Genomic DNA, 12,866 nt, shown 5'->3' with positions numbered 1-12,866 from the left:
TAAATATTATAATTGTCCTTGCATCTACAATTTACCCTGGCAGTTCATTCCATATATGTACCACCTTCTGTCTGGAAAAAAGTTGCTACTCAGGTCCCATTTTAAACTTTCCCCTCTCAACTTAAACCTGTGCCCTCTCGTTTTGCATTGACTGAAACATTCTTCAACTGTGAAGATTATAGTAATATCCTTACTGCAGACTTTCCCCTACTCTTGAAGAATCTTATTTAAGGTGAGGCAGAACTGCTTCCCAAGCAAAGCAGTCGAAAACTCTCATGTATACTGAGACCAGGAGTCCTCAGACGAAGGCAGTGCTTTTGTCTGTTCTGGTGACTGTGGTCAGTGTTAGGGTTGACCCCACAAATCAATACAGCAAATCTAAAGCCTTAGTGACCTACATAATGGAACTTAATATAAAGTGGAATCTCTTGACTTGGGAAAGTACCTTAACTTTGAAATATTCTTCTTTAATCAATGCCTTTAATAATCTGTTTGTGTTGCAGATTCTTGGAGAGAGATGGGCAGCTATATGCAAATGGACTGAAGAGCGTTGGGTATTATTGCAAGAGATACTTTTTAAATGGCAGTACTTCACTGAAGAACAGGTAGCTCACACTACTAATTACCTTGCTAGTGTTCAGACTTAGATCACATTGAAGTTAATTCTTGGTAAGGAAATCTCATTTAAATGCCTTGAAGTAACCAGATTTTTCATATTGGCTGTGGTCAATCTTAACACCTTGCTTAGAGCTGTCACTATAAAGCTCTTTTTATGTCAACTAAGCCATTGATGGTCTTATCAAAGCTAAATTAACTTCAAAGCAGCAAAATAAGACTTTTGTTTTAAGAAAGGAGGGAGGCAGAAGTGAGGAAATTATAGGTCAGTTAGCCTGACCTTGGTCATCATTAAGATTTTAGTGTCCATTATTAAGGATGAAACTTAGAAGTATTTGAAAGTGTGTGTAAAATATGGCAGAGCCTGCACACCCCCTTCAAGTGGAATGGATCATGCTGACTGAATGTTAAAATTCTCTGAGGAGGTAATGAAGTTACACAAAGGAGAACCAGTATTCATCATAGAGATGTGCAACACAGAAACAGAACCTTCAGTCCACTTTGTCCATGCCAACCAGATATCCAAACTTAATCTAGTCCCATTTGCCAGCACTTGGTCCATATCCTTATAAACCCTTCGAATTCACACACCCATCCAGATGCCTTTTAAATGTTGTAATTGTACCACTTCCTTTGGCATCTCATTCCATACATGCCACCACCCTCTATGTGAAAAAGTCACCCCTTAGGTCTCTTTAAGTTTTTTCTCCTCTCATCCTGAATCTATGCCCTCTAGTTCTGGACTCCCCCACCCCGGGGAAAGACTTTGTCTATTTATCCTATAAGGTCACCCCTCAGCCTCCAACGCTCCAGGGAAAACAGCTCCAGCCTAATCAGCCTCTCCCTACAGCTCACACCCTCCAACCCTGGCAACATCCTTGTAAATCTTTTCTGAACCCTTTCAAGTTTCACAACATCCTATTTGAATTAGTGATTTTTGAGAAGATTTGCAGCTCAGGTTGATGATAAGTATGTGAGTTAGTAGTAGTACCTAATGGATTCTTTAGGTTCGTTAAGTACTGTTTAAGTGTGTAGGTAGGTTTGTGGGCTAGCATGATGCAAAGTAGTTTGGAAGTCATTTGTGATATGTCTTTGATGTAAGGTAATGTGGCTATAGTTTTTGGTTGTGTTGTGTCTGCTTGTTTGGGTTTGTTCCTGAGGAATCGGTGGATTGTGTTTATTGGGTTCATGTTTTTCTTGAAAACATTGCATAGATATTTTTCATCTGCTTTTTGTAGTTATTGGGTGCTGCAGTTTGATATAGCTCATTGAAATAATGTCTTGATGCAGCTCTGTTTGTGTGTGTTGAGAGGATTGCTTCTGAAATTAAGTATTTGGCTCATGTATGGTTGTCTTTCTGTAGATTCTGGTTTGAAGCTCTCCGTTAACTGTACTGTCAACTGTCACGTCTCGGAATGGGAGTCTTGTTGTTCTCCTCCTCTTTTGTGAATTTTATGCCTGTCAGGATATTGTTGATGCTGTTGTATGTTTCCTAAAGAATCCATTAGATACTACCTGCAAAACTAATGTCATTTACAAGATACCATGCAAGAACTGTAAAAAAAAAACTACATCAGACAAACCAGCAGAAAACTTGCCACCATGATACATGAACACTAACTAGCCACCAAAAGACATCACCCACTATTACTAGTTTCTGCACATACAGACAAAGACTGACACCACTTTGACTGGGACAACATACACATCCTAGGATAGGCAAAACAAAGACACACACGAGAATTCTTAGAGGCATGGCATTCTAACCAGAACTCCATCAATAAACACAACGATTTAGATCCCATCGACCTTCCCTTGAAAAAAAAACGGAAATGACATCACCCACCTGAAGGAGTCAAGACTCATAGTTCGAGAGGTGGGCATACCACCAGTGCCCCATCGGAGACTCTCACTGATGATGTTACCGAGTATGGCAATGTCTGAAAACAAACTTTCAAGCTCAGCAAGCTAACTTAGATAAATATCCAGTTTGGATTTCCAGAAGGACTTTGACAAAGTGCATCAGATGAGGCTGCTAAATAAGATAAGAATCCAGGGAGTTAGGGGTAAGTTACTGGCATGTATAAGGTTTGGCTGACTAGCAGATGGCAGAGAGTTGAGATAAAGGGGTATTTTTTGGAATGGCAGCTAATGATCTGTCGAATTCTGCATGGATCAGTGTTGAGACCACAACTGTTAACTTGATACATTTATGATCTGGGTGCAGGAACTGAGAACATTGTCTTTAGGTTTGAAGATCACACTAAGATAGGTGGAGGGACAGGCAGTGTTGAGGAAGCAGGGAGGCTGCAAAACTATTTGGATAGGCTAGTAAGTGGCAGATAGAATGTGCAAATGTGTGACGTTATGTACTTTGGTAGGAAGAACAGAAATGTGGACTATTTTCTTTCTGAGGAAGTACTTCAGAAATCTGAAGCACAAAGGGCCTTAGGAGGCCGAGTATAGGATTCTTGTAAGGTTAACATGCAGGCTCATTGGCATTCATTTCAAGGGGGCGAGCACACAAGAGCAAAAATGTACTGTTGAGGCTGTATAAAGTTCTAGTCAGACTGCATTTGGAATATTATGAGCAGTTTTGAGCCCCCAGTCTAAGGATGCTGACATTGGAGGGGATGCAATGGAGGTTGACAAGAATGATCCAGGGGATGAGGAGCTTGTCATATGATGAGTGGTTGAGTTGAGAAGGATGAGGAGGAATCTAATTGAAACTTACAAAATACTGAGAGGCCTGGACAGAGTGGACATGGAGATGTTTCCATGAATAGGAGAATCAAGGACCCAAGGGCACAGCTTCAGAGTGAAGAGACAATCCTTTAGAACTGAGGTGAGGAGGAATTTCTTCAGCCAGTGTGGGGTGAATCTATGAAACTCACTGCTGCAGAAGGCTGTACAACCAAGTCATTGAATGTGTTTAAGACAGAGATATATGAGTTCTTGATTAATAAGGTGATTAAGGGTTACGGGGAGAAGGCAGAAGATTGGGGTTGAGAAACATATCAGCTTTGATAGATTGGGACCGAATGGCCTGATTCTGCTCCTATAAATCTTATGGCCCTTAAGAATCTATTTTCTGTAAGGCTTTATTAAAGTAAATTTAATACACTTTTAAGTCACCCTAAAAACCATGACTCGTGGATTGGATTTTCAGTGGTATCCCATTATGGAACACTGTCGTTTTTCTTTTCACCTTGGTAACACTCTATAACATTAATAAACAGCAGTGGCAGAAAAGGGAAAGAATGCTGCACAGCTAAAACTGGCAGTTTGTTTTCATAGTCGTGACAGTTTGGCATTGATAAAGCTATAAATTTACAACATTAGGGATAATACTCAATCCTTCTGTCCTGTGTCAGATCTGTAGTTTCACCTCTTTCTTGAGGAGATGGTTAAAACTAAATGGAGTATTTACAGGATTGTGATTAAATTTTCCTGATGATGGCTGAAGCATGAAAACTGATGGGTAACAAGCCACAGTTAAATTCTTTGAACCCAGCACTGCTTAACCCATACACAGTATAGAGCATATTAGGAGTCATAGACGTTCAGTCTGCAGGTGATGCTTGTGTATGACCTCTCAGAAACTGAGCTCCTTCATTGAAATGTATGAGAAAATGGCCTTTTGCGGAAAATCCAGTAGACTGAACTCCTTTCCAATGGGTTTCCAAAGCAAAACACCTTATCCGATCATTGACTATGATCAATGGCTAGAGATTAGATTAGATTACTTACAGTGTGGAAACAGGCCCTTCGGCCCAACAGGCCCACCGACCTGCCGAAGCGCAACCCACCCAGACCCATTCCCCTACATTTACCCCTTCACCTAACACTATGGACAATTTAGCACAGCCAATTCACCTAACCTGCACATTTTTGGACTGTGGGAGGAAACCGGAGCACCCGGAGGAAACCCACGCAGACACAGGGAGAATGTGCAAACTCCACACAGATAGTCGCCTGAGGCGGGAATTGAACCCGGATCTCTGGCGCTGTGAGGCAGCAGTGCTAACCACTGTGCCACCGTGCCGCCCACAGAGATTTGTATCATTCAAAACGCTAACACTTTTCCACATCTAGAGATCTCAGACTTATTGACCTTCTCAGAGGCCTGGAATTGGAGTTGAAAGCAAGTCATTCCTGGTTTTGAAGGACTACTTCAGTAAAAAGATATTGCTACAACAATTGTTGGCCTGATCTGGTTTCTGCATGGTTTGAGAAGCAAGTCTAACTTAAAAATTGTTCTTGCTTGTGTTCTCATCACCTCAATTTGAAAAGCAAGGTCTTTAACATAAACCTTCTGATTTGTTTTAGTCCCTGTTTGATGCATGGTTGATGGAGAAAGAAGAATCGGTGGAAAAGATTCAGACAACTGGTTTCAAAGACCAGAATGAGATGGTTGCTAATTTGCGAAAGTTAGCGGTAAGTGTAATAGCTTTTCAAAGTGGTCTTTTAATAATGTGATCAGATAATAATTATCCTGTAAGTTGGTAGCCTTGTAATGAATACTGCAGGTTGATGATTTGGGTAAGACAAACTCATATCACTAAATGCCCTTAGCCAATGTTAAATTACACATTATCAAATTAATTTCTCAGTATTTCTTCTTTTATTATTTTTGTACTTTGAAAATAATATAACTATTCAATTTTTTTAAAAATGAGGATAGACTGAAGAAAGCTGGGCACAGAGTGATTTGCAGGACCTGGTGTAAATCACAAAATTCCACAGGTGGTAGGAAAGTTAATTAAATGTTGGCCTTTATTTCAAAGGGAATAGAGTATAAAAATAGGAAGTTCTAGCTTAAACTATACAAGGCATTATTCACACCATCCCTGGAATACTGCAAACCGTCTTGGTCCCTTTATATTAAAAAAAAGTTACATCGGCATTGGAGGTCATCCAGATAATATTCACTTGGTTGTTTCTAAGTAGGAAGGGATTTTCTTATGATGAGAGTTTGAGTAGGTTGGACTTGTACTTATTGGAATTGAGAAGAATGAGAGGAGACTTTGCTGAAAAACAAAATTCTTGCCAGGCTGGAAAGTGTGGATGATGAGAAATTGATCCCCCATGTGGGAGAGCTTAGAACCAGAATAAAGAATCACCTGCATAAATCAGAGACTAGGAGAAATTTCTTCTCTGATCACAACAAATATATGTAACTCTTTCCAGTAGAGAACTATCAAGGTTGGGTTCTTAAGAATGTCCAAGACAGAAACAGATCTTTAATCAACGAGGGATCTAGGGTTACAGGATAAGGCGGGACAATGGTGTTGAGGATTATCAGGTCAGCCATTATCTCATTGAGCAGACTAAATTGGCTGAATGGACTACTTCTAGGTCTTACAGATTTGTGGTCTTACGGTCAGTTACTCATTTTCCATTTATTTTCTGTCATCCATCACAGCTGGATCTTTTGTACCTTGGCAGACCCTGGTGCTATTGTTCTTTGTTTGGGAATGAGTAACTCCATTTGACTGTCCCAAACCTATTTGTTTCAGAATAAAAACATCTTTTCTTCTTCTCAGCTCTCGAAGGGAACACAAACTAACCTTATGATAAATCCCTGCTTTGATCTACGATCATGACACTGCAAAATACAAATCAACAAGTGACATTGTTGTTTTAATTTAAATGCAAGGTTCAATCCATCTGATGAAACCATCAGAAGTCTGCTTGACATAAACAAAGCTAAGCTGACCTTATAACAGTAAAAAAAATCACTGTTAGTACCAGTTTTCTGCAGGGATTTATGAAATAAATATGTTTTTCATTCTTTTAAGCAATTCCAATAAAAAAAAGCTAGTGCTTCCAAATAAGCCTGATGAACTATAACCTGTGTGATTTTTAACTTTGTACACCTCAGTCCAATACCGGCGTCTCCAAACCAATCAAAGTATAACTGTCAAAGATTAAACGTCACTAACCCATCAAAACTGGTCCTCACAAAACTCTAATTCAGCCAGTGTGATGTTTAAAAGCATTCAAAATCCTTGTTTTCATGATTGTATTTGTACTGTACTGCAATTTTCCAAATATTCTCATTTTTAGTGAATTCTGACCACAGTTTATTTGGCAGTATTTTCCAAAGTCATGATCTTTACCAGAAAGAAAACAAGGGCAGAATAGATGTATGAACGCCACCACCTGCAAGTTCCTTTCTATGTCACAGACTATCTTGGCTTGAAACCATCACCAAAATGCTCACCCACTAACAAGCCTATCACTTGTCCTGGTTCGTTACCGAGTACCAAATCCAATATGGCCTCCCCTCTGGTCGGACAACCTACATACTGAGTTAGAAAAACTTCCTGGGCACACTGCACAAACACTCCCCCGTCCAATCTACTTGATCTAAAGAGCTTCCAATCAATATTTGGGAAGTTGAAATCGCCCATGACTACTACCCTGTGGCTTCTGCACCTTTCCAAAATCTGTTTCCCAATCTGTTTCTTCACATCTTTGCTGCTATTGGGGGGCTGAAAGTAAATACCCAACAAGGTGACTGCTCCTTTCCTATTTCTGACTTCAGCCCATACTACCTGCAAAGGCAGATCCCCCTCGAACTGCCTTTCTGCAGCCATTATACCATTTCTAATTGGCAACGCCACACCCCCTCCTTTTTTACCACCCTGCCTAATCTTACTGAAACATCTGTAACCAGGAACCTCCAACAATCATTCCTGTCCCTCTTCTATCCACGTTTCCGTGATGGCCACAACATCGTAGTCCCAAGTACCAATCCACGCCTTAAGTTCACCCACCTTATTTCTGATACTCCTTGCGTTGACGTATACACACTTGACCCCATCTCTGTGTCTGCACGTATTCCCTGTCAGTGCTACCTTCTCCACAGCCTCCCTACATTCTTGGACATCCTGAAAAACAGCTAACCTACTTGCTGGACTACAAGTCCGGATCCCATCCCCCTGCCAAATTAGTTTAACCCCCCCCCCCCGAAGAATGCTAGCAAACCTACCTCCCAGGATATTGGTGCCTTTCTGGTTCAGGTGCAACCCGTCTAATGACCTGGACTCCACGATATACTCAATGACCTGGACTCCACAGCTTTCTGTGGCAATGAATTCCACAGATTCACCACTCTATAACTGAAGAAATTTCTCCTTATGCTCACATCTCATAAAAAACATGGAGCCTTACAGCACAAAAATGGACACTTTGGTCCAATTTGTCCATGCCGATCAGCTTTTCCAAACCAAACCAAACCAGTCCCATTTGCCTATGTTTGACCCACATCTCTTTAAACATTTCCTGTTCATGTACCTGTCCAAATGCCTTTTAAATGTTGTGACTGTACATGCATTTACCATTTACTCATTCCATATATGACCCACCCACTGTGTAGAAAAGGTTGTCCTTAAGGTCCTTCCTTTTAAATCCTTCTTCTCTCACCTTAAAGTTCTTCTAAATAATCTCTGGTTGACAATTATCAAGATTTTATTATTTCACATTTCTTAATTCAAGTTCCTTCCACCCTCCTAAGCAAAAGTCTGTGGTCTTCATTCCTAATTTGTACCATAAGACTTGAAATAAATTGCCTTGCTTTTCTCCATGCCATTTCCAGTACATATATTCTTTTTGAAGCATGTTTGAAGCATTGATTGAAATGGTATGCTGTTGTTTGAAGGGGTATCAGAGGCTGGGATCATGGGGACAGGGAGCAGAGGAGTCAGAAATGGGGCCATGCAGGAAGCTCTTGGCAGTCGCTAAGTCCAGCCATCTTGATCATAGACACATCACTGCAGGTTGAGGGATTCTGTCACAATTGGTTCATTAGTTGGGTCACCTGACTGTTCCTTATTTGTCCAACCTGGAGTTGATGTTATTGTAGCATGCATAGAATGGTGCCCTTAAATGATGATGGGAGGGTGCAGTTTCGTCCTTCCCATTCAGAATCTAATTTGAGCAATGTTAGAATGGTAGCAGGGATTTGGTTTATCACCATCCTGTCCAATTAAATTCACTTTGCACCTCCAGGCTTGCTGTCTCTGGACCTGGAGCATCACATTGTGTCCGACATCTCTCTCAAATCCTGTTTCGTTCTATTAACCACAATTTTATGCATCGTGACTTGTACCCTGGTTAAACAGGCGTTTCACTTTCATTGTGGGTCTCATATGTCGGACTTTATCAAGAGGGTTGCTAGTATCTAATTCATTGATCACATCTTCTCAAAGTGTGAGGAAGTTTGCCAAGCAAAGTAACTTTCCTTTTGAGTCCTAGCTGTCCTGTTCTCCCAAGTCTAGTTCCAAAGAAGAAACTTTTGTGTCTTGCAGCCAGGGAAGGCATGATATAGTTTGTGAAGAGCTAGTCTTGCTGTTAATTCTGATGATATTAAATTTGGTGTAGAAGGGAAGTGCATTGGTGTGGGCTCTTTTTGTTAGGCTTGTTGCTTCACTCAGTTAAAAAGTATGTGGGTCACAATATTTCGGTGTGTGTGCTCATGACAAAAGAGTATCTGAGTTCTTGGAGAATAACAGCGTATCTCCTTAACCAATGAGATTTAAAGATTGAGAGAGAAACAGAATAACGACTGACAAATAGGATTAAAACATCGCCTCCACTCACATTCAGTGTGGAGGTAATAAACAGGAAAAAGAGATTATGTTTAGAGAGGGAATATACAGAATGGGAAAATAGTGTTTTCCCTACTTTTACAATAGTTCACTCTTCTTGTTATATTGAGAGGAAGTCGATTAGCAGTTTGTGATGAGTTTATTGGGAATATGTAATGACTTTGTGAAGGGAGGGAAAGGAGTGATGTTGTTTTTGCAAAACTGATGACGGAACAGTGCTAATCTGCTGGCAGCTTGTGTTGATTTGCAATTCATGGCACTGCTTCCTTGTTTCAGGGTGATGGGTGAGCTGTTCATTTGTAAAGACGTGTGATTACTTTTATCTGCAAATTCTGAAAATATAATGAAACTAGGGATCATCATTGACTTCCTGGGAAACCTTTGAATTAGCAATGGAAAGTTCTGTCCTGAATAAAATGATATGGACCACCTTAATGGACTGCTCTTCCTTCATGAGGAGGACAGGTCCAATCCAGAGGCAGTACCCTTCCCTACAGATGGGACTGGGAAACCAATCCCAAGTCCATCACAGGTGGAATTGAGCTCTATGTTGGCATGAAATTGGTCCACACCGTCTGTCCCACTAAATGAGCTAACCAGACCCCAAGGTGCCTGGGTGGCTGCAGCAATACTTTTCATATTGTCGCCTGAAGTAATGAATCACAATGATGTAGACTCCCAACTTTTCATCCTGTGGTTCTTACTGCCTGCCATTGACATGTTCAGGAAGTATTTATAAGACCATACTCACTCTGCTTCATCGTGTTTTAGACATACTTGGCCATCAAATCCAACAGTAGGACTTGAAAACAGAGCTCTGGCTCAGAAGCAGGGTTGCTACTCATTGCACGACAAAACATCCCTGACTGACAATGGGACTCAGCAACACACCAACATTTCAGCCTTTATGGATGCTAACATGTAGAAGACGTTGATTATATATTAATTGAATTTAATTGCAAGTAAACTTTGGAATTACTTGAATCTCTCTAACTAGTGAAACGGTCAGAAGTCACATGACACCAGGAGCAGTTGACTTCGCCTGAGGAAGGAGCAATGCTCTGAAAACTCATGATTTCAAATAAATCTGTTGGATTATAACCTGGTACCGTATGACTCTTTCCTTTGTTCACCCCAGTCCAACACCGACATCTCCACCTCATAGTGCAACTGTGATTTTGGGTTTTAGGAGGTGTATGCCCTAACAAAACATGGAATTGTGCAAAGGTTGGGTTCAGTTCTCTCAGCTGACTGGCTTCCCTGAGAGGAGATTTAAAGAGAATGTGTCGTGAATACTTTACACAGAATGGATTTTACTCTTCTCAGAATATCGCATAAGCTTGCAACTACTTCATCTAAATTGGGAACAATGGATTGTTTTTTTTTGAGGGATGATAGAAAGGAATGGCCGTGGTGAAATTTAGATTTAATATTCATTGCTGTCAGGATGAACATTTTCCTTTCTAAAATTCTCAATTTGAAATGCACAATACTAAACTAGGGAAGGGGAGAGTGATCCATATTCCCACTTTTTGTGAAGAAGTACTTTCGGATATGATACCTAGTCAAGCTCTAATTTTAAGGTTTGTATCCCCCATTGAAGGAAATAATTTCTCTCTTGCTAGCCTGTCAAATCATGTCATCATTTAAACACTGCCATTATGTTATTTATTAACTTGTTATATTTGTGGAAGTGCAAGCCAAGTCTATGGAACCTTTATAACAGAACACTTTTAGTGACAATTTATCCTGACGAATCGTGCTGCATCCCTTTCAAGTTCAATGCATTCTTCCAGAACTAAACATAATAGCCAACTAGGCTCTAACTAACTTATAACAATATCAAAACTTCCACCCTTTTTTCACCTTCACCCCAAGAGATGAAGGGTTGGATTTCACTATCCTTTCAATTCTTTAATCATTATATTTGTTTAGTACCTGATCATGGGTCTAACACCGGGCTTACAAATTCCTTGATTATGGAGGGGAAAAGTGAACCAGGGCTCCTGTCTCAAAGATATCTTGTCACTGTTTTGCCAAAGAGCGCACATGTGTGGCTGTCAGATGAAGAGATTTGTCTGTGATGGTTTTCCATGGTTGAATACATCACTGACATCCTGCATACAGAACAAAACAAACAACACTGGAAATGCTTAGCAGATCAGACAGAAGTTTTGGAAAAAAACAGCTCAAGTTAACACTCCAGGTCGGTGGCCTTTCATCAGATCTATAAAATGATACAGATACAATAGGCTTTAAGCATGTCAAGGAGATAAAATAGAAAGATCAAAGGATCAATGATTGCTTAAAAACAGGAGTGAAAAGTGTTTGGTCTCTTAAATAGAGATGTTTATCAAAATCAGAATCCAGTGTATATGTAGTTTTCCTGATATGGATGAGACTGTGTTGTGTTCATACTTCAGGTCCAGTGACCCTTCCTCAGGCTCTGGACTCCCTCAGGAGTTCCAGCAATTACCATGTTTTGTTTCTGATTTACAGCATCCACTGTAAGTTCTTTTGGTTTTCATTAAACAAATGAAATGTGTTCCGCTGTACATCGGATATTGTGTGTACGATGATGCATACTTTTGTTGACTGCCCTTTTTGTTCTCAACTTCCTGATGAACAGATTCTGAAAGGAGAGCTGGAGTTGAAACGACAGATCATGGATAAGCTTTGTGCCCTCAGTCAGGATCTCCTTGCGACATTGAAAAATAAGGTTGTAGCTCAGAAGTTACAGGCACGGCTTGAGGAATTTGCTCAACGTTGGGATGATCTTGTCCAAAAACTGGAGAACAACTCCAAACAGGTATGCGACTGTCTGATCAAGGTAAATACTAAGCCAATGGTATTCAGTCTCTTGTCAGCTTAGTTGGTGAGTCCTGTTAATTAACTCAATACATGCACCTTTTATTGTTATTCAGTCAACTTAGATCAATAACTAATGGGAAGCTTATCCATCCTAATTAAGTGTTTATGTAGTTATGTTAGTTCTACTTTGCTAATTAAGCTTGCCAGTGGATGTTAATGCTTCATAAAGGCCTTGGCGGTCTGAAGCGATCTCCCAATCTCATGATCCTCAAGGTGAAGCCCAGTGCGGCCTGAAGCCAGGACTCAGTGTGGACTGGAAGCTAGGTGCCAATGTGATCTCTTGTTCTGAACTTATATTTCTGTAATGCTAGACATTTTGTTTCTTTAATGTCTAAGATCTTGTAACTAAAAAAGTTGTGCTTAGGTACCATTGTACCTAAGATGGCGCTGTAAATGGCAGTGAATAAACGTTGCACATGTATTCATCGAGTACATATGACAATAAAGGCTAATTCTTGATTAATCCTTAATTCTTCTTAACTTTAGATCTGACTTTAGATCTTTTAGTTTCATTAATAACAACGATATATGTTGACCAATTTTGTTACTGTGAGAAACATTTTTTCACGCTGTTAGTTAAAGCACTCCAGATCTGCTGTATGTGGATTGGTTATGAGTTAAGTGAATTTTGTGGTGCTTCAGCAAAGTCCTGGAACCAAGTGTCATTCCTGAGTAAGCTGAAATGAAGTTGTTAACTCACAGCTGAATCCTCTTTGTGAGCACAAGTGACTGCAATTCCCTATTCGATATCAATTACAGTTAATT

At 40.2% G+C, this 12,866-nt stretch overlaps 1 protein-coding gene across 11 annotated transcripts in view; it reads left to right on the top strand.

Annotated features, from left to right (window-relative positions):
• Nucleotides 1-12,866, top strand: part of dmd (dystrophin) — a 2,003,576-nt gene that overhangs the window by 815,592 nt on the left and 1,175,118 nt on the right. For all 11 annotated transcript variants that reach the window (XM_087992890.1, XM_087992895.1, XM_087992900.1 and 8 more), the window contains 3 exons: nucleotides 504-605; nucleotides 4,945-5,052; nucleotides 11,860-12,039. In XM_087992890.1, coding sequence (XP_087849016.1) covers nucleotides 504-605; nucleotides 4,945-5,052; nucleotides 11,860-12,039 — 390 coding nt within the window. The remainder of the gene's footprint in view (nucleotides 1-503; nucleotides 606-4,944; nucleotides 5,053-11,859; nucleotides 12,040-12,866) is intronic.

This window comes from Chiloscyllium plagiosum, unplaced genomic scaffold, assembly GCF_037043375.1.
Source record: "Chiloscyllium plagiosum isolate Xiang-an unplaced genomic scaffold, Cpla_swu_hap1 HiC_scaffold_12, whole genome shotgun sequence".
Classification (NCBI taxonomy): Eukaryota; Metazoa; Chordata; class Chondrichthyes; order Orectolobiformes; family Hemiscylliidae; genus Chiloscyllium; species Chiloscyllium plagiosum.
The sequence above is the reverse complement of the archived record's forward strand: the minus strand, read 5'-3'. Positions and strand labels throughout refer to the sequence as shown.